Here is a 22,684-nt window from a genome sequence, read left to right as displayed (position 1 = left end):
TTCTCAGGAAATCCTTTTGTAGGAATTCTGGTCATCTGGGATGTAGCAGCCATATCTCTTTTTTTTTTTTTCCTATTATAATTTCCATCTCTTAGTCTTTTTACTCTATATTTAAGGATAGAATTCCTTGAATTACTCTCCAGAGTCACCAGTTAGGTTTTCAGTGGTTTCCATTCTGTAATTTTATACTTTAACGGGTTTGTCTTTTCCTCCTGAGTGTTGGGAGGGGTGGCTGACAATCATGCTTTTCATTTCCAAGAATTCTTAATATTTCTTGGGCTGCTTTTTCTTAGTAATCTGCTCTGTTCTATTGATATTTACCCTCTTGAGTCTCCCTGGGGGTGGTATACAGATTTTTTTTTTCATATTTCCCTCTATTTATGCCACTTAGTCTGTTTCACAGGGGGTCATTGATCAGAGAATCATTGTTTCATTACTCCTGTCACTGTCAGAGCACATCAGTCTTTTCATATACCCAGCAATTTGGAGGACTGCTGGTTTTTGTAAATGAAGGTCTTGGCTTTCAACCCTGGCCATGCATTAGAACCACCTGAAGAGTTTATAAAAAAATACCAATGCCCAGTCCCCTCCCCAGGCCAATTAAATCAGAATTTCTGCCAGTGGACATTGGAATTTTTTTTAAATCTCTCCAAATGATTCTAATGTGCAGTCCTGGTCCAAATGGACTACATCGTAGCTGGTGAGGGCTCCCTCAGCAGTTGTGTGGGTCACTGGTTCTCGAACCATAGGGTGCATCAGAATCACCTGGGGTGTCATTAAAAATACAGATGCCCTGGGGTGGTTCTGGGTATCTCTATTTTTAGCCAGCATTCTAGGTGATTCTGAGGCATAGCGCAGTTTGAGAAGTCATGGTGTGCTTCATGGAGTCCACCCTCCCTGCCCCAACCTGGGCAGGCTTTTCTCTGAACAGTTCACATGACTGTAGGGCTTCACCTGAGTGTATTAATGGGAGGACACGAGTAAATCGGCGGGGTTCCCCTCTGGGTCCTGGGTTGGTGGTCCAAGAACAGACTGAAAGACTGCATCCTCTCTCGGAGTAGGACAGATGGCTATGGGGGTCCATGGGTGGTAGAGCCCCACCTTCCCTTAGCATGACATCCTGCAGCTGGGTGCTCTGCTCTGTGTTTCAGGCCCTGATGAGGTTTCCAAAGTTCTTTAGTTTCCTCTCCACGGTGCTCCCCAATAAGTCCACTCTTCTCCCTCCTGCTGAGGGTCTTAGGGGAACCCGGTTAGATCTGCAGAAGCCGAGAAGTAGGGGAAAAGCTGACTGTCTTTAGAGGCCCCGCTCTTTGCCAAGACATTCTTCCCATCTATATTTGCTGTTCCACCCCTAGGTTACGGAGGCACTGCCCTCTGGTTTTATTGCCCATATTAGAAGCTGGCCAGAATACACCTCCCTGTCCTTAGGAGACCTCTCTGCCATGTGGAGCCTGTGTTCCATATCTCTGAGTTTCTTCATGTGCCCCCTGTCCAATGCCCACCGACAGCCTCTACTTCTGGTCCTGCTGCTCAGAGCTTGGGGTTTTCCCAGGCCTCTGTTGGGGACACCCATCTACTTTCTTCTCACATGGTCCCACTGGAGTCATAGGTGGCTCTCGATCAGCTTTGTCACCAGTTCAGTCCGCCTGCTTCATACCTTCGTGAAGTTCCTCAAAGTTGTCATCTACCGTAGAAAATTTGTTTGCCTTTACAGATTATGAGGTCTTTTTTTATACTTCACTGAACTCCAGACTCTTGCCATGTCCGTCTTCCCCAGATCCTCACATGGCTGGCTTCCCTTCTCATTCAAGTCTCGCTCTGCCTTGGTGTCCCTTTCTCAGAAAGGCCTCCCTGACCATTCAATCTCTAGTGGCCACTCCATCCATCCAATCATTCTATATTACATCCTCTTCCTGGTTCTCTTTATAAATAGGACTTAAAATTATATCATCACTTAGACCTGTGTCTGGCACACAGTATACACTCAAAAAGTATAGGTTGGATGAAGGATAGATGGAGAAGTGACTATTTCTTTGGTCATTTCTTGGGTATTTGGAAAAGGAGGAGAGGTAAGTACATGAATTTAATTCACCTTGATGACACTGGGATTTCCTCCTTCATTCTGGAAAGTCAGCAAAGAAGCATGTGATCATTTTGGAAAATGGTGGTCACCTGGCCTGTTGGTTTATCCTAACCTGTCAGCACTTCGTCCCCAAAGGGGTGCTACCCGCCCCTACAACTAGTGCTCTGGTTCTGCTCCTACTGCTCTGGCTCCTCCCCTAATCAGAACGCCTACCCTATGGCTTTCTGTCCTCCTTCAAGCAGAATCAAGTTCTTTATTACAAGTGAAAATGAAGAGAAGCCATGAGGCCCCATTTCTTCTCCCAGTAGGACATTCCCACCCACTCAGATGCTGGCAGTGGTCACGAACCTGTCTTTGAAGATACGCAGAGTCTTGGATCAGTGCCAACATCCTGCTTCAGTCTAAAGATGGTTCCTGTCCGTGGAACAAAGGCTGAAGGTGACCAATAAAATCTTTAAAAGTCATTTTTTCTCAGTTTCTGTTTTATTCGACAAATGTATACTGAGAACCTACTATGTGCTGTGAAGGAAGGTCTCTCCAGATACAAATGTAGCAAGGTGAATAAGACGTGCTATCCTACCACCTGGCCCCAGGATTCCTTCTCATTTGGCAAAGGACATTGATAAGTCTCTTGGGACACAGAGTCAGGCCCTGAGGGCAGAGGTGTTGGCAGAGACTCAAACAAGTGGAGAGGGTTGTGCTGTGCCTCGTGAGAAGAACGTATTTTTTAATTCCTGTGAGGGGAGACAGTGAGAAGCAAGGGAGGAGAAGGAGCAGAGTGATGAGAGAAACCAGGCCCCTGTGCAGGGCGAGGAGAATCCCTAGCACTGAGGTGTCTAAAGACTTTTAAAAAACAGGAATGTCGAGTATGTGATTTTTATTTATTTATTTATTTTTTTCTTTTTTGTGAGGAAGATCACCCCTGAGCTAACATGTGCCAATCCTCCTCTTTTTGCTGAGGAAGACTGGCCCTGGGCTAACATCCGTGCCCATCTTCCTCCACTTTATATGAGACTCCGCGACAGCATGGCTTGACAAGCAGTGTATCGGTGCCCACCCGGGATCCGAACCCCGGGCCACCGCAGCGGAGCACGTGCACTTAAGTGCTGCACCACCGGGCAGGCCTGAGTCTGTGATTTTTAAATTGTCTGCTGCTGGGTGGTGCAATGTGTACCACCTTCTCAAGACCCTCCAATTTGACCCAGTCAAGGCTTCTACCCTCTCAAACGCTTCATGTGAAGGAGGGTTTTGGTGAAGATGAGCGAAGGTGTGTGGGAGAGTAGAGGCAGCATGTGAGAAAGCAGGACTCCCTTGGGAACTCACGGTAGACTGAGGGGGCCTCTGATTTCTGCTGGGCATGGACAAAGGGGTCCAGGTAGACTCATTGCAATGTCCAGGGTGGAGGACATCACAGACAATATCTGGATTCCACAAAGATGGACATATTGTCTCTGCCATGTGGAGGTTATAGACAGCCCAGTGGAAGATGGTGACAGGGTTTAAAAGAATAATTGGCAAGATGATGCAGGATGTAGCATAAATAATAGAAAACTGTGCTTTAATCCTTTCTCCTTCTCAGACAAACTCTTAGATCTAGAAAGCCAAGAATGAGAAAGTATATTTTCAGAGAGCAATAAAATGCTGCCCTTTTAAAGGATGAGCAAACTACACCTCAAGTCTATCCAATGGAAATTCTGAGAAGTAAAGTTTTGTTAAAGAAAAGAGTGATAGCAGGACTCATTGAGGAAAAATCAGACAAAATTTACCAGGTCACGGTTGAAGAGAATTCTGTTATCTAAACACTGTCAGGAGAGTGTGTCAGGGAAGTCTGTGGGGAGTGTTCCTGGCAGTGCCACTAACCAGATAGCAGATCTAACAAAAACCTGGCATTGCCAGCAGAATTGTGGGTCACAATTTGCTCTCTCCGCATGATTCAGATTTAGCTTTCTCTCTCTGCTGGGCATCAGGCACATAAGAAAAGAGCTTCAAGGAGCCTGGCTCATCCTTTTTGGCCATAGGCATCCACTCCCAGCCAGCCTGACCTGCTGAGAGGCAGGGACTGTCCCTGAGCTGCCCGTGCCCAACAAGTTTGATAGAGCTATTAATCCAGGATATTAGTCGGGCTCCTTCTCTGTGGTAGTCAGTCTCCAATTATGGCCCCATCAGTGCCTTCCCTCTTTGTATGCATGGGCCACTTCTTACATCAAGTGGCGACATCTCCCTCCCTTTTCATCTAGGCTGGCCTTGATGCCTTATTTGACCAATGGAGTGTGGCAGAAGTAACATTCTAAGAACAGGTCATAAAGCAGCTCTGTGGCTTCTACCTCAGTTGTTTAAAGCATTTGCTCCTGAGACATTCCTTCTTGGAACTGTTGGCCATGCTGTGAGAGGCCCAAGCCATCGAGGAGGCCATGAGGTCCACAGCCTCAGGTGAGCTCCCGGCCAACAACCAGCATCAACTGTCATGTGATGAGCCATCTTGGATGTCCAGCCCAGTCGAGCCTTCAGATGACCCCACCTTCAGCTGCCATCCAACTACAACTACTTGAGAGACCTCAAGTGAGAATCACCCAACTGAGTCCAGTCAATCTATGGGATGATGAGAGAGAATAATAGATTGCTGTTTTAAGCCACCGAGTTTGGAGATCGTTTGTTACACAGCCATACATACTTGGATCACTGCCCATTGGAGTATTCAGGACCCTCAGGTTGTTCTTGGGGCATCAAATAAAATTGCAATTGTTCCTGCAATAGCATTGGCCCTGAAATGGGGTCACTGAGTATTATCTCTTTAAGGAACTGTCCCTTGTTTTATAATTTTGCTAATAACTCAAAAATCTTTTGAAGATAGCTTACATCTCCCTCAAAATCTTAGTTTAGACATCAAATGAAGGAAATGTAATGGAAGGCAAGGTAGTGGAAGGAAAAAAACACAAAAAGCTTTAGAGACAGGAAGACCCAGGTTATAATTCCAGACTGCCACTTACTAGCTGTGTGGCTTTGGGCAATCTGACCTCTTTTGAGCTCTGGAAATTTAAATACAGTCATGTGCTGCATAACAGCATTTCAGTCAACACAGAACTGCATATACAATTGTGGTCCCATAAGATTAGTACCATATAGCCTAGGTATGTAGTAGGCTATACCATCTAGGTTTGTGTAAGTACTGTAGGGGTGGAAGACATTTTTCTCTACCCTTCTAGGTTCTTCTGGCTGGTCTAAGAATTAAATTGACATGAGACAGATTAAGAGGAGAAAAACAAATTAAAGTTTAATAACATGTATACATGGAAGAAATCCAGGAAAACTGAATAACTGGCCAAAATGGCCTAAGCCCCCACCTTAAATGCCATCCTCAGCTAAAGACAAAAGAAGATGTTGGGGGTGGGGAGAGTCAGGGACTTCAAAGAGAAGGAAGGCAATTAAGAGGCAGGTGAAAAGGAGCAAACATTTGGAAAACAAGTGTTTGGCCACACAGAAACAGAAGCACACAGAGGGGATCCCAACAAACAGGCTTTCCTAGGTTCCTCCCTGCCTACCACCTAGTTCATGTTATGCTAAGGTGATAGCTCACTTCCCAAGACAGGTTTTTTTATTTGAATTCTTTTAGGCAGTTAAGGGGGAGATAACAAGAAAAACTTTCTGAGTCTTTTATTTCTTAAAAATAATCAGCCTAAAATAATCCCCATGTTAAAGAGACACATTTTGGGATGGCAAATTTTGTTCCACTTCAGTATACTCTATGCTGTTTGCACAATGACCAAATGGCCTGAAGACGTATTTCTCAGAACACATCCTTGTCGATAAGTGATGCATGACTACAAATATCCACCTTCCTTGCTTATACTGAGATTCAAAGGGACCACTGTAAGGAAAGCTCCTTGCACCATGCCTAGCACTACATAGACCCTGCAGAAACGAGTGTTTTTATAGATGACGCTTCCTCTGAATCTGGCTTTCTTGTTCTCACTTTGGGAGATTTCCTCCATGCTCTTTAGTTGAGAGATGAGCTGGAATGAAAGATGGACTTTCTTGGAGCACCACCATTCTTTGCTATGTGTTGGTTTGGGCTGCCCAGTGGGAGGAAGGAATTTTGTGAGAATCAATGGGCGTAGAACACAAATAAGAGTTAGAAAAGGCATCCAGTAGCGATTAGAAAATGCTGTCGGGATAAGGACACATCACCCACATCACTATACGCATTTTCTTATTGATTTCCTCCTGATGTTGAACACTTGCTGTGTGAAAAGCACTATGGTGAATACAAAAATGCATGAGACATGGTCTTTGCCGTCAAAGAACTCCCAAGATAGCTGGAGAGACAATGACACAAACCCTTAAAAAGCTAAATGATGATCCAAACTATAATAAAAATATGTTATAAGGAAGCATTTCTACACAATGAATGGAAATAAGGGGGCTGTGAGTTCTGTGGATTATTTGTTTGAGTTGGGCCAAGGGAAAGTTATTGTACCAGTCACCTGGGGATGAATACCCAGAGATATTTTAATTTTCAGAAATATTTTATAACCACAGAGACCATTCAGTGGTAGAAACATGTTCAAATCTGATCTTGAACCTTAAAGGAGATAATGCTTGGAAAATACCCAAGTGATGCAGGAAGCACACATATAGAGAAGTTGTATCCAAGAAGCTCTTAATAGAATAGATCCCAATGACCAAATGTAGAAAAAAAGGAGCAGATGTGGAGCATCCAGGTGTATAAATAAGATTGTGAATAGTGAGTAGTTGAGGGAACCCAGATATACTAGATTAAATAGTGTCACCCAAAAATTCATATCCTTCCCAGAACCTCAGAATGTGATTTTATGTGGAAATAGGGCTGTTGCAGATGCAATCAGCTAAGATGAGGTCATACTGGAGTAGGTAGGCTCCTAATCCAATATGACTGGTATCTTTATGAGAACAGAGACACAGGCACACACAGAGTGAATGCCATGTGAAGACAGACACCCAGGGAGAAGGCCGTGTGACGACGGAGGCAGAGATTGGAGTGATGCAGCTGCAAGCCAAGGGATGCCAGGTATTGCTGGCAACATCGGAAGCTAAGAGAGAGGCATGGAACGGTTTCTCCCCTAGAGCCTTTAGAGAGAGCGTGGCCCTGCCAACACCTTGATTTCAGATTTCTAGCCTCCAGAACTGGGAGACAATAAATTTCTGCTATTTTAAGTCACCCATTGTTGGTAATTTGTTATGGCCATCCTATGAAGCTGCTACCCCAGGGTATCCTGTCTCTCCGGACCTCCTTGTTTCTGCTGAAGGCTGACCTTGCCGCTTTCTGGATGTCCCAACCTCTGTCCTAGGCCTCTGATTCTGCATCTAATATGACACTCCAAGCTGTCTGGCCTACCCCAAAAATGGCCCTTCTCCCACCCCTGACATCACCAAGGAACCCAGTGGGATGAATGTGGACTCACCACTTGGTACCAGAAAGTGGTAACAGTGGTCGTGGGTATGCATCCATGATGCAGTCACCACAAAGACTGAGCAACTTTCCACACCTGGCTCTCTGGGCACAGCCTTTGATCAGGATGCAGCACCATCCCTGCAGAGCCCTGCAACCTTGGATGGCAAAGAGCAGATGGTTGAGCCCATTGCAGGTCACAGCATGATCATGGCAGAAAGAGATGATAACCTGCAGCTCTCTGGGGCTTACATTTGGCTGCTCCTCAACTCCAGGGGGATTTCTCCGTAAATAGTACTTTTTTCCCCTGGAAAGCTATTGAGTTTGATTGGTTCTGTGGCTTCTGTTTGAGACAATCCAGGATCTGTCTTCTTTTCTTATTGTAAAAGGCCAAACCTGGAACTTTGGAAGAAATCGTTCATGGAATTCTCCCTGTTTGACCTGATGGGCTTGGTCTTCCACCCTGACCCTACTGGGCTCAGCCTGGAAACGCACAATTGTGCACAAGAGCTTCCAGAACCCCAAGTACATAATCTCAGAATTAGAAGATCCTGCTGCTGCTGATTACGTGTAGCGGTGCAGAAATAGAAGGGTTGGGTTTGAATCACTAAAGTCCAGAGCTATGCTTTCCAGTGTAGTAGCCACTAATCACATGTGGCCTCTTAAATTTAAACTTTAATTATTTAAAATTAAATAAAATTTAAAATTCAGTTCCTCAGTACGACCTTCCAAGTGCTTAATAGCCACAAGAGGCTAGTGGCTACCATATTGGAGAACACAGATATAGAATACTTCCATCACTGCAGAAAGTTCTCTTGGGTAGCACTGGTCTAGAGCTATTTGTTTTTCCAAACCTTTCAACACATATGCTCTCTTCCCCTTTTTACTAAGTGTAATTTTCTAAGATAAATATTGAGAATATGTCAACTCCATAATAAGAGGAAACACGATTTTATTCACCTAATGTCTGTTAGAGATAATAAAAAGTATGTACCTATTTTTAAAAAGAGGGCAAGTAAGTATTGCTAGACTAATGCTTCTCAAAGTGTAATGTACAGTTAAATCTCCTGGAGATCTTGTTAAGCTGTGGGTTTTGATTCTACACGTCTGAGATGGGGCCTGAGATCCCACCACTGGGCCTAGACCACTTCTTGAGTGGGAGATTACAACACATGGCTTGTGAACTAGGACTCTGTTGCTGCTTGAAGGGTCTGGGGAATAAATACAGCAAGTGAACTGCAAATGGAAAGACAGAAGCTCAAGGAAATATCTCATGCTTCCAACACCAAAAAAATAAGACCAACCCCCTCCTTTGATCTGAGGAGAGGACACAGATGGGAGGCAACAGAGTGAAGGGGTGCAAGTCAAGTCTGGACTTGAGTCTTGACTCCATCCCTTCCTAGTGTGTCCTTGGGCAGATATCATTAGGCCTCAGCTTCCCTATCTGTAAAATGGGGACAATACTAGTACATTTTTCACAAAGTAGTTGTGAGGACTCAGTGAGTTAACTTGGAACGATGCCTAGAATATCATAAACACTGTGCAGGTGGTTGTTAAATCAAAAAATGAATGCAACATTCTGCTTCTAAACAAGTGAATAGTTGTTCAGGTTTATCCTGGATGAGTTGATTCTTTTTTTTTTTTCCTGAGAAAGATTGGCCCTGAGCTAACATCTGTTGCCAATCTTCCTCTTTTTTGCTGAGGAAGATTTGCCCTGAGCTAACATCTGTGGCCAGTCTTCCTCTATCTTGTATGTGAGCTGCCACCACAGCATGGCCGACAAGTGGTGTAGGTCTGCGCCCGGGAACCAAACCCGGGCCGCTGAAGCGGAATGCACGAAACTTAACCACTAGGCCACTGGGGCTGACCTTGATTCATTTTGGACCAGTTGTGTGTCACTTGGATCCCAATAGGACTCTGATTCTTCCCTGTGGATTGAAGAAGTGGTGGGAGATAGGGACAATGTCTTTAATGAAAGGTTGGAGTCACGAGGAATCTCAGTGACTAAAAAAAAAGTGAAAAAATGATGGACTCAAGAGTTGGGCCTATAACTGATGGGAATGGCCCAGGGAAGCTAAATCAAGGAGGTGGTTGTATTTCCTGTAGGCAGCAGGCACTTGGTGGGCGTCCTGGTGGCCCTCACTTAAGCGTTACCCCTTTCAAATGCCTTCTTTAAAGAGACTTTTTACTGTTGGCTAGTGTTGGTGTACAAAAGTCCACATTTGGAGTTTGTGCAGTTTTTATAGAATCTGTCACTTCAACAGGAGACATATCTCTTTGGTGTGTGGCAGCGAAATAGATTTAAATTGTTGAAGAGCGTACGACATTGGTATTGATCATTTTTTAAACCTTTGTTCCCCCTACAAGCAAAGAGCCCAGCCAGCAACGGGTAAAGAGATGGGGCTTCTCTTTCGACGAGATATTGAAGGACCAGGTGGGGAGGGACCAGTTTCTACGGTTCCTGGAGTCCGAATTCAGTTCAGAAAACCTCAGGTAAATCTCTCAAAGGTTTGAGCTGTGTGCAGAGTGTGAATGAAGATATTTGCATAATCAGTCTCTCTTTCTGCCTCCTTTTCTCAATAAAATGTTACGGTTCAAATTCAAGTTCCAGCTAACCTGGCTAAGGTTGAAATGGAGAAGGACAAACTTTATACACAGCTTTGTTATCACTGTATCAGCACCTGCCAACACCAGATAACGTTGTTCAAGTCGTTAGAAACATGTCTCCAAAAATAAGTAAATGGTCTTTAGTTAATAGGTGGTGTCATCAAATCCATTTGATGACACCACCTATTAACTAAAACCATGGAACCAGGCAGCTTCAGAGTGGAAAGGCAGCTCGGAGACCCTCTCTTTCGAAGCTTCCCAGCCTGGGCTCCTGAATACTTCACAGGCTAAATAGAAGAAAGAGGGGTCAGTGGGCTCATTTCAGAATTTCAAAAAGCCAAACTAAATGTCATTCGATAGCTGGAGACATAACTATAAAAGCTAATTAAAACATGCTTTTCCTTTTGGAGGGAATTCTGTCAACTCCATGTGTGCATAATTAGTCTGGTCACCTGATGCTAATGAGAACATCTGATTGTTTCTACTGGTCTATGACTAATAAAGATGAGGGAAAATGTATTAATGTGTTAATAGTTACTGTACAGTAGAAGGAAAAAATAAAACTTTCAAAACATGGGGTCCATTGTGAGAGGAAGGAAAGGGAGTGCATTGTAAAAGAAAGTGTCCTTGGTCATGAAAAATGTGGGAACTCGTGATTTACTCAGGCTTTCATTGCATTAGATGTAGAAACACAGGGGCCGGACCGGTGGTGCAAGTGGTTAAGTGCGCGCGCTCCGCTGTGGCGGCCCGGGGTTCGCCGGTTCGGATCCCGGGCGCGCACTGACGCACTGCTTGGCAAGCCACGTTGTGGCGGCGTCCCATATAAAGTGGAGGAAGATGGGCATGGATGTTAGCCCAGGGCCAGTCTTCCTCAGCAAAAAGAAAAAAAGAGGAGGATTGGCAGATGTTAGCACAGGGCTGATCTCCTCACAAAAAAAAAAAAAAGAAAAGAAAAAAAAAAAGATGTAGAAACACAGACCCATGGAAAACACAACTTATCTAAGACCCCTTCGTGGTCTTAGCAAACTGGTGACTTCTCAAGGGGTAAGATGGAAATCCCAGTGTTTTTTCTTGGCCACCAGTTTCTCTTTTATATACTAGGTTAATTCCCATCTTCCAATGGCATTTTTTTTTTCAAAAATAGTGGTTTTATTAATTTTTTAAATGTTTTTTAACTTTAAAAAGGCAGAGCATTTACTGTGGGGAAAGCACTGTCCGCTCTAGTGGTAATGTGCAAAATTTATGTTATTTATTTGGAGTTCAAGATGATATCAGTCCCATACATCAATCAAATGATGTTTATTACACACCTATGCTCCCTCAAGAGTCTGCTGAGGGACGCAAGAAAGTCAAGATACATGATCTTTGCCTACAACAGCCTTGTAGGTCCTTGAGGAAAAAACACAAGAAACTATTAAGTCATTAAATGAATATAAATGAGTGTAAACTCTAAGAACTGTTTTGGAAGTGTTTTAAAAAGGGAGAAATGAATGTAAGCCAGAGTAGGCAAATGATAAGCTGGACTTTGAAGAATACACGAGAGACTGACAGACAAGCAGGAGGGAGGGAGAGTATTCTAAGCTGGAAGACCTATGAGCAAAGATGTCCCAGTGAGACTCACCCACACCATAAAGTCCTGGGAGGACGTGTAGATGCCAAATAACTGTGTGTATCGATGCCTGTCCAGGCAGCCATATGCCTATTTTAAACCAGATAAGGTTGAGTATCTGATTTCAGGTTATGACACCAGAGTTCTTTCTTTACGCTGAGGCATTATTCTAAACACAGCTCAGAGCTTCACTTGAATTCCTAGTCAAGTATTTGTAACATAAGCCTTGATTTCTAAAGCTCTTCATCAGAGTGGTGCTCAGAACAGCCTCCCAGGCTGTGCCTGGAGGTGGGTTTTGCTTGGGAAGCAAACCCCTCTGTGGCCAGCATGTTGTGCCCAGGCAGCCTTTCTGTACAGCCAGTTCAGCCTAAAGTGTCACCCTGGCTTCATTCCCATGAACCATCCCTGGGAGTCCGTCTCATCTCTGTCCCCTCTCGGTCCCTAAGATGGAGTGGTATGGAGCCCCCTTTACCTGATATTTCTTAGCCCATGAGTGGCCTTATGACCCTCTGCCACCTACATTGTTATGGAGACTTTAAGGAATGACCATAGGGTCCTGGTCATAGCGGGGGGCCCAGGGGCAGGAGCATCTGCTGGCTGGGCACCACCGTGCCCAGTCTGAGTGTCACCAGAGCCCTATATCAGTTCAGACTGGTTTCAAGAAATATGCATTACATTTAAGGCTGGGAGTGCACGGAGGAGTGTGTCCCTGGCAGGTGTTCAGCCCCTCATCCTGCCATTACCTCTTGTGCCTCTGCCAGCTCCTTCCTCCAGTGCCAGGAGGGCCACATTCAATCTGGGGTGAAGGAGTGTGTGTGAGTGTGCCGGTGACTAATCGACACCCCCAGCGTGAATGCATAAATCCAGACTTAAAGAGGGTCCCCTCTGATCCATGACAGGAGAGAGGATAAAGAAAATAGCATGGCTGGAGATAAAAGGTATAGCCCAAGAGCTTCTAAACTCCTCTCTGGAGGCCCAAATTGCACTTTCGTGATAGTCAGCATAACTGGATGTGTGAGGGGAAGCTCGGTTTTAAATCACACAACTTTAGGACTCTAGTTACCCATAACCAGGTTGTTTCTCCCCCTTCCCTTTGTATTCATTTGTTTGGCCACAGATGTTGGTTTAGCTCCTACCATGACCCAGGTTCCAGGGTCCCAGAGCTGAGCACGTTTTACCCTTGTGCAGGGCAGCCACGTGCGGCCCTGCAGATGCACCTCTACTGTGGTCCGTGGGCATGGCGCCCCCTGGAGCTGTGCAATGTGGCGCAACTTGAGGATCCTCCCGACCTGTTGTGTTGGCTGTGCTGGGGTCATCCCTTCTCCCCAGGATTGGTCAAGAGCCCAGGCAACTGGCTTTGGAGCATGGGAGGAAAAGAGAGAGACTGACCAGAACTCGACTGGCTTCATTGCGAAGGCCTCTCCGCTTCTGTCTTCCTGTGTGCCCTTGCATCTCTCCAGTGAAAAGTGTACTAAGATCGTAACATTTTTGCACAGCACATAGAAAAATTTTGCCAATTAAGTAGCCAAGTGGTTGAACTTATACCAGAGCTTCAGAATGCAGAGCAGAGGAGCCCTGAAGAGAACAGGTATTGCTCTCACAACAGCAAAGCGTCAGCCTGGATCCTTTAAGGAAAAATGTCTGTGATAATACAATGTAGGTTGAAGTCCCCTTTGATCATTTTTCTTTTAGGTGAGCCTGTGAGATGTGGGAGGGTCATCACCTCCAGGGCCTAGAGGGGGCATGGCCAGCGCATTTTGCTGCAGACAGCACAGCGTGTGACTATATGCTCTCTGTGGCACCCTGAGCTGAGCCCAGGGCTCCATTGGGACTGGGTGGGCCCCCGAGACAGGAGTTGGCTCGGGGCCTTTGGAATGCATGTGGCCTCTCGTGCACAGGGTAGGGACCTCCCAGTTCCAAAGCAGGGAGTTCCAGTGAGTTCTCTGGTCTCATCATCCTCCCTTCTCTGTGTGTCTTCCCAGAATGGTGACAGGAGCCCCTTGCCACCTGTGCCTCCTCTCCATCTCCCCTGCACAAATCTTTATCCTCCCTGGCTTGACACTGTTGCCGCACGGCAGGGCATGAGTTAAAAATGAAAACCCTCAGCAAAGAGCGTCCCCCGTACATTTTTTATGAGCTGTAACGTCTCCTGAGAGAACATGGTTGTTCTTCTAACCTGCAGATTGATTATCCTAGTTCCACACAGTGTCAGCTGAAGGGAGCAACAATTAAAGAGAGCACCTGGGAGTTGCCAGGGTTGCCTGGAGAGCTCCCCTCTCCGACAGTTGCCCCAAGTCCTAGGAAGACCTCGAAGGTTCCCCAGGCCTGGTGGGATTCACCACTAATCAAACACATGATTCATCTCAACAGAGGTGGCTCACAAATGCCGTGACGATCCGCAGCATTTCAGCCACTGCCCAGTGAACATAGCTCAGCTGCGGTGCTGGTAGTAGTTGCTAATGTAGGCACCGGAGGATTTCAGCCCAGCCAGAGACAAAGTCACGTTGAATCCCGTGTTCCTAAGTCTCTGTTGACCAGCAGAGGGCACAGAAACCCTTCCTTCTGCTTGGAGTTTGCTTTTCTCTGGAAGTGAACTACAAGCTGGATTTTTCTAACCCATGAAAATCGTCGTTTATGAAAAGATATGTAAGCTGGGAACTGAGGGGCTGCCCAGACCTCCTGGCAGGATGGAGAATGACCAATGGCTGCGTGGTTTCCCTTGTTCTAGCCAGCTTTAAGGAGAAAAGCCCATTCACAGTCCGCATCCTGGTCCTGAGGGAGAGAGGACCCCTGGGACAGCCCCGGACTGCCCACAGTCCCGTCTACTGCTGCTAGGCTGGTGGTGTCTGAGCCCCGCCCGCCTCCCCACGAAGGCCAGCTTCCGACCTGCATTCCTGAGCCGTTGACACACATCACGTGCCGGCACACGGGCTGCCTCCTCCTCTGATGACTCGGGAGAGGCAGAACAGGTGGCCTCCCTGATACCAGTGCGTCTTTGTGGCCTGCCAGTCATGACAGCCTTGCTGCTGCAAGCCACAGGGGCTTAGTGCAGGATGGGTGGATAGACGCCTCGGCTGGCGTCTTCCTCCGTGCTGGGGTCCTCGTGGAGGAGCAGTACCTGCAGGCTTTTGATAAGAGCAGAAGCTGTGCAGGCCTCCGGGGGCCTCCCGTCAGCTGTATATGTGCAGAGGGAGCTTTTGTGGCTCTCTCGGGGAGAGTGTGGCCAGACGGCCGGGACTCAGAGCTCCCAGCTCAGGCCTGTGGGCTCGCAGACGGCAAACACAGACCAAAGCCTGTTCTGAATTTCAAATTGACGCAAAGGTTCTTCGAAGCCGGTGATGGTAAACACATATGGGATGTCAGGATGCTGTTGTGCAGCATTTTTGCTGTCACCTGAGAGGGATAAAGCAGGTCATCTCCAAGGTGGACAGAAGGCCAAGAAGGTCCTCATGCTTGCAGGGAGAGAAAACTACTATCTGGAGCATGTCATCCCTCCTCCCCCTCCTCCCCCTCCTCCGCCTCCAGCATGCCCATTGTTTCTTCTTGTGCTTTTTTTATTCTTATTTTTATCTGACAAAGGGAAGCTTTTAATTTTTTATATAAAAGTTTACTAAATTTGATTCTGAAGTTTCCATGTCTGTCAGCTCCAGACATTCCCTATACCCAGCTGAGTGATGTGCATTAATGTAGCGCCCAAATCATTCTGCAAAAGCGACCCCGAGGTCTCAGGAACCACAGGGAGCCTGCAGAGCTCAGAAGCTGCTGGGGCCTCAGGGGCCTTCCCAGAGGGGCTCAATGGCTCCTCCTCAGAGCAGCCTGGGACAAGGGACAGAGGATGACAGAAGTGGACACCCCACATGACATTGATTGAGGGAGCAGAAAATTGCCCGGGTGTCATCCATTTGTGTGAGCAATTGCAGGGTCCAGTAGGATTGGGAAAGTCTCTGGCCCAGAGAAGATGCTTCCAGCCCAGGGGCTCAGCCCAGAGGCAACTTCCTGCGAGGGGGCTGTTCTCCCATCTGCCCCAGCACATGGCTCAGAGGCCTCACAGAGTTAGTCTTTGGTGAGTTACCCATTAGCACTCCTTCTAGTCCTTTGAAAAACCAACACCAGCTTCTTTCTTTTTTTTTTTTTTTTTTTTTTTTTTAAAGATTTTATTCATTTATTTTTCCCCCAAAGCCCCAGTAGATAGTTGTAGGTCATAGCTGCACATCCTTCTAGTTGCTGTATGTGGGACGCGGCCCCAGCATTGCTGGAGAGGCGGTGCGTCAGTGCGTGCCCGGGATCCGAACCTGGGCCTCCAGCAGCGGAGCGCATGCACTTAACCGCTAAGCCACCGGGCCGGCCCCACCAGCTTCTTTCTTTAGAGCTGAGTTTTCTAAATTTCACCTGCCTGTCAAACACTGTCTTCCAGGCGAAGAAAGCCTTATAGGTACTGTCATCACCAGATGACCATTGTCATCCTTATGCGTTCGGCCACCTTCTTTATTTCATGGAGACCTCAAGGGTGGGACAGAGAGACCTAAGGAACCTAGGGAATGGGCCTGGGGGACGGAGGAGACCCACTCCCCAGCTGAGTTTCAAGGGACCCCTGAACAACTGAGCAGGTTAACAGCTCCTTTTAAACCCCACCCCCCTACTCTGGTTAAAGAACCATTTCTGTTGTCCCCTGGCCGGGTAGTCAGAGGACATGAGCACCAAAGACCTGCGGCAGAAAGCAGGAGGGCTGGTGATGAAGGGCCGGTGACGTCAGATGGCAGTGGCAGGAGCCCCAGGCAGCTTCCGCCCAGACGCCCCGAGGAGAAGGAGATGAAAGTCGAGGGGTCACACCAGACAGGTATTGAACCTGTGACCACACGCTGACCCCTCCACAGCTCCCACCCATGGGACATGAAAGCATTTCAGTTACACCTGGATGGGAAGTTCTTAGACCCATGTCACATATCCCCCTACCCACCTTGTACCCATTTTACAGATGAGGAGAGAGATGCCCAGAAAGGTACAACAATTCTGACACAGAAGCATAGCTGGGATGAGAACAGACTGCTTCCTGATCTTTGAATTGGTGAAGTCATCTAGTCTCCTTCCCCACCTCCCACTCTTCAGGACCAATTGGAGAACCGTGAGAATTTTCCTTAAGGACATCATTAGAATGCCAAATGGGAAATCTGGGACAAGTTGGAGCCCACTGCGCGCATGCACGCACACACACACACGCACACTGGCGCACTCGCCCCAGTCTTCCCTCCTTGTGGAAAAGGAGCTGCAATACCTCAGTTGGCCACTGAGTGGTGCCTTTGGGCCATGCACTTGGCTCCAAAGACTTCTCTGAACAGCAACAGAAAAACATGCTTAACCTTAAAAAAAAAAAAAAGTACATCTTACTTTGGGTGAAATTCGGTGACAGATTGAATGCACTTTCCACCATGTCGTGGTTCAACTTCTCTGGTCTTTGGCCTTTTGTTGACTTAAGTATGTGTGATTCCCATGGCTGTGGGAACCGTATAGCCAGGAGCCTGTCCTCGTGTCTTATTGGTGGAGAAACTGGCCTGTCTTGTTCACAGGGCACAAAGTGTGCCATCCAGACCTGGGTCCTGCTGAAAGCCCTCCTCAGGGCTGCTCTGGGAACCATCCTCATGACCTGGGGAGCTGTTGACCCAGCTTTGTCTCTGGTTGCTGCTGCTCTCAGCAGAAAAGAGCTCACGCCCAGCTCTCAACGGCCCCTGCTGTGCCAATGCTAAGGGATTCATGAGACGCAAGTATGGAAGTGAGCGGGAGGTTTTTCTCTCCAGCACTCCCTGGAGAATCTTCTGGCAAAGAGGTTTCCTATGTGTGTCCTTTCAGCTTTGTTCCAGATGAGCCCATCTTCAATCCAACAGACATTTGTCTAGTGCCTACTATATGCCAGTTACAATGCTGGACACCGATGTTGTAAATCAGCTCAGTTTCTCCATCTATAACATGAGTAGCTGGGTCCTTCCAGCCCAGGTATTCATTACAATTCCAAGATTCTATCAGCTTCTCTGATCTTTCCTTCATTTTGATGCCTCCAACTGATCCCAACCAGATACAACAAAGGGACTCGCATTGTCTGTGTCGTGGCATCTACATAGAGCAGTGGTTCTCATCCGGGGGTGATGTTACCTCCCAGGGACATTTGGGAATGACCAGAAACATTTTTGGTTGTCACACATTGAGGAGAGAGTGCCACTGGCATCTGGTGGGTAGAAACCAAGGTTGCTGCTAAGCATCCTTCAATGCACAGGGTAGCCCCCACAACGGAGAATTATCCAGCCCCAAATGGATAGTCCCGAGGTTGAAAAACCTTGACGTAGAGGGAGAGAAATTTCTTTTTTGGTACCCAGAGCACAATGATCGTCCAATGTACACTTCTTTACAGTTCTCCACAATAGTGGAGCACCTTTTGTATTTTCAGCAGTCCATATGGTCTTTGTGACCTGTGAAGTGGCAGCAGGAAGGCTGGGGGATGCAGCAGAACAAGTTCCATGGGACATCAGTTCTGGAACCATGTCCAGCAGAATCCAGACACTGACTGGGCCCTCTGGAACTGACTGTCTTTATGCTTCCACTTCAGGTTCTGGTTGGCTGTCCAAGATCTCAAGAAGCAACCCCTACAGGATGTGGCCAAGAGGGTGGAAGAAATCTGGCAAGAGTTTCTGGCTCCAGGAGCCCCAAGTGCAATCAACCTGGATTCTCACAGCTATGAGATAACCAGTCAAAATGTCAAAGATGGAGGGAGATACACATTCGAAGATGCTCAGGTTTGCTCATCTACTCACAAGGTGTTCATTTGTCCACTCCCTTTAACACGAGTCCAAGGCATTGTGTGTGGTTAGAATTTCATGTTTTATTATTTATAAGGCCATCAGTGGAAACCATTCCAGGTAGATGCACAATGAAATTCTAGGAGGGTTGTTTTCCTAGATTAGTTAACTTCATTACATAGAAACAGAAATTTATAGTTATATGTGTTATCTTTTCAGGGAACATCTCAAAAGTGTTTTACAAAATCTGAAGTCCTGGAATAAGTCAGTAGTGGAATCTGGAAACCACAATACAATGTCAGCAAAGTGGGTCTAGTGAGTTGGCAGGGCCCTGGTTAAGCCCGCAGTCATAACCACTACCCTACACTGCTTCCATGGTGATTTCCAGCTACACGGTGACAGTGTGGAGCATCTCGTATTCCAGGCCTGTACTATTTGATGAGATGCCACAAAGAGCAGACAGAAGCCCCTGCTCTCGAGGAGGTTATAGGCTAGTAGAGGAGAAAGACAAGGAAACATGCAATTCACCAACAGGAGAAGCGCCTCAAGGGGTGAGCTCTGGGGTTTCAGGAGCCCGGATGAGAGACTTCTAACCCTGCAGGGCACAGATGCTGGTGAGGTCGGTGAAAGAAACAGAAGCCACAGTAACCACCCCCAACAGCATGAGGGCTGGGAGGGGCCATTTCTAAACATAAGCATCAGATCAATTTCTTCCTTCCTGGCCCTAACTTTCATTTCCTCCCGCATCCTGCACCCAGTGACAGGGCTGAAGGTTTTGCTCTTGTCTCCTCGACCCTCTTCATTTCTCTCACCTGCGGGGTCCCCAGGAGAGAATTTGCATGGTGTGCCCTCCCACAGACTTTTATCTTTTTTTTGAGGAAGACTGGCCCTGAGCTAATTGCCAATATTCCTTTTTTCTTCTTTTCTCCCCAAAGCCCCAGTACGTAGTTGTATATCCTAGTTGTAGGTCCTTCTAGTTCTTCTATGTGGGACACCGCCTCAGCATGGCTTGATGAGTGGTGAGTAGGTCCGGGCCCAGGATCCGAACCATCGAACCCCTGGCCACTGAAGCAGAACGCGTGAACTTAACTGCTACACCACCAGGCCGGCCCCTCCCATGGACATTTTTATCTAATTTAGGACTCTCAGAGGCACTGATGTAAAAAATGGCATGAGAGCATAACCACTGTCCCTCCTCATCCGGATTTGCCTTGTCGTTTGCTCAGAACTTCAGGATGGAAACACTTACCAACCTCAACAATATAACTATCTTTTCTTTCCCCCTGGTCGTGAGCTCCACTGAATGCCTATGCCAGGCAGATTTGGTTCTATAGAGTTCAGTGTCTTTGCTTTATGAAATAGTGAGTCCCACACAGACTTTGCAGCTTCAAAGCAAAATATTTAAGACATAGGAAATCTTTTTTTTCTGATAGATTTTTGTATGTGTGTGTCTATATGCTCCCAAGCACATATTGACATATCCTGGTGAGGAGAGTGATGGAGAAGCTCCACGGGTGATGGAGAAACTCCCTAGAGGAGTGATCTGGAGCACACAGCTCAACTCTCCATCCACGTATTTGTGAAACATAAGAAAAGGGATACTGATCAGAACCATGATGCTCCCACCCCGTATTATCACTCCGAGCATGACATCAGGAAGGATTTATTTTAATGCTCTATTATGGAAACTTGTAAACATGTGGGAAAGTGAAAGGAGCAGAACAACAAACCTTTAACAGACCCTCATCTAGCCCCAGCAATCATCAGTACAAGACTGATCTCACATTATCTGTGTCCCCACCTCCTTTTGCACCTACCGCTGGGTTATTTTAAAGCAAATCCAAGACATTATTTCATCTGTAAATACTTAGGTATGCAACATTACCATAATACCATTATCACACCTTAAAAAATTAGCAGTAATCTCTTAATATCACCAAATGTCAGGCTAGTGTTCAAATTTATAGTAGTTCCATCACTGCCTTTTTTAACCTTTATTTAAAATGAAAATCCAATAAGGCCCACATATTGCAGTAGATTGACCTGTCTTTTAAGTGCCTTTTAATCTACAGGTTCTGTTTATGTCCCCCTGCTCCCCTCCCTGCCCCCTTGCAATTTATTTGATGAAGCAATTGGATTCTTTGTCCTGTAGAGATCCCCAAACTCTGGATTTTTCTGGTTGCAGCTCTGTGGTGCTATTTAACCTGTTCTTCTACCATCTGGATTCCTATACATTGGTAGTTTGATTTAGATATTTAATCAGATTTACATTTGACTTTTCTGGGCGAAACTACTTCATAGATTGTGTTGTGCTTACTTGTCAGAAAGCACATAACGTCTAGTTGTCTCTCTTTTTGTGGTTTTAGCATCCTTTGATGTTCACTGCTAATATCCATTAGTTAGTTAGGGGATATAAAATGATGATGTTCTAATCCTGTCATTCTTTCTTCATTTATTAGCTGAAACACAAATAATCGAATACATCTATTTGATTATCTAGTAATATAGTTCTTATAGGACAGGTTGGATAAATGTTTGATTCCTTCTCTTTATTTGCCAGTTTTCAAAATAATGAGTGGTTTACTGTCATCTTCCAATGATGACCAATTAGGATTTTTTTGCTGTGTTTTTTGTATCTTTGAAAACTCATGAGTTTAAACATATTTGATGTGTTTTAAGCCATTTTGTTTGTTGTTTTTATTGATGCTTGGATTGTGCCATCTCTGGCCAGTTGGCTCCTTCTGATATGACCCTAGTAGTCTTTGATATTATTCAAATAGCAAGGAAGCTAAGATGTTCCAGGCCCTGCCCCAGGTCTGGAGTCAGCCATTTCTCCAAGGATCCCTGGTTCCTCTTAGTGGGAAATGGTTTTTAGACACCATAATTTGGACATTTAGGGGTGCTCATTGTTCCTGGATTGGTCATCGTTTCTAAGCCTTTTTGGTGGACAGAGCTAGGCTATTTCCTAGGTTATTTTTTGTGATAAAGATACATCATGAGTTCATACTGATACTTTCTATTCAAATTGAAGACTACAGGGGATTTTATTTAACCTCTTCTTTCTTATTTCTGTGCCTCCTTTCTCTATGCTAAGAATCCTGGTTCTCAAGGATGCCATGGATGATAACATTAGTACTTCATGTAATTACTCATTGGCTTTATCCTGCATTACCACAGAGCAGTCTCTAAATCACAATGCCAACATTGGCAGCAACAATCTCATTATTGTCTGGTTCTTTAATCATTGCATAGTATTCCATTGTGTGGAAGCACCATAACTTAGTCAACCAGTCCTCTCTTCTTGACATTTATGTTGTTTCCAATTCAAGAAAGATTTGCTGGGAAATCTTGGGAAGTTTGCAGATTGTGCCTTAACAAGTTTCTGAACACACAGCCTTCATTTGTACAGTGCTCTGCCATTTTTCAGATACTTCCAAATATATTATATCTCATTCTTGAGGTAGACTAGACTTGAGGATTCCCCAAGCATCTCTAAGTTCCTCATTATCTGTTAGGATTGGTCTCCTATGAATTCAAATGAAACACTCTTCTAAACCAATTTCTGCTTTCAGCCTGTTCCCTTTTGTTTCTTTAAGTGTGTTTTCCTCATAAATATACAAAGTGCTTCTAACTAGCAGTGTGACCTTGGGCAAGTTACTTAAACTCCCTGAGTCTTCCTTCCCTCTTCTGTAGAACAGAGATACCTATGCATAGGGGTGGAAAGAAGCATGTCAACAACTAACAATGCCCAGCCACGGTGAAAGAGGATAAGTTATTTACTATTTTATTTTCCTAATGTCACTAATTTTTTTTATACTTTTATTTTTAAAGTGTTCGGTGAAAAAATTCAAATAATTGCGTGTAAACTTAGCACCCACAGATAACCCCTCTTTGGGTGTATTTTCTTCCTCAATTTAAGTATATATGGTGATTATGCAAATAGGGTAATTCTGTAGCCTGCCTTTTACACTAAACCAGGAGTTGGTTAAAAAAACTGTGAAGGGCCAGATAGTATAAATTTTCAGCTTTGTGGGTCATGTAGTCTATTTCACTACTACTCAATTCTACTATTTAAAAACAGCTACATTGTAACCACACAACAATGTGCACAACGTGAATGAGTGGGCGTGGCTGTGTTCCAAAAAATTTATTTATGGACACAGAAAGCTCGATTT

General features: G+C 45.7%; 1 protein-coding gene across 1 annotated transcript in view; it reads left to right on the top strand.

Moving 5' to 3' along the window:
* RGS6 (regulator of G protein signaling 6) overlaps positions 1-22,684 on the top strand; it is a 528,845-nt gene that overhangs the window by 471,134 nt on the left and 35,027 nt on the right. Inside the window, 2 exon segments of the mRNA XM_087447760.1 lie at positions 9,876-10,001; positions 18,320-18,506. Of these exon segments, the coding sequence (XP_087303886.1) occupies positions 9,876-10,001; positions 18,320-18,506 (313 nt within the window).

The sequence above is a fragment of the Ceratotherium simum genome, chromosome 24, assembly GCF_057802395.1.
Source record: "Ceratotherium simum simum isolate JZ-2026a chromosome 24, ASM5780239v1, whole genome shotgun sequence".
NCBI classification, from domain to species: Eukaryota; Metazoa; Chordata; class Mammalia; order Perissodactyla; family Rhinocerotidae; genus Ceratotherium; species Ceratotherium simum.
The sequence above is the reverse complement of the archived record's forward strand: the minus strand, read 5'-3'. Positions and strand labels throughout refer to the sequence as shown.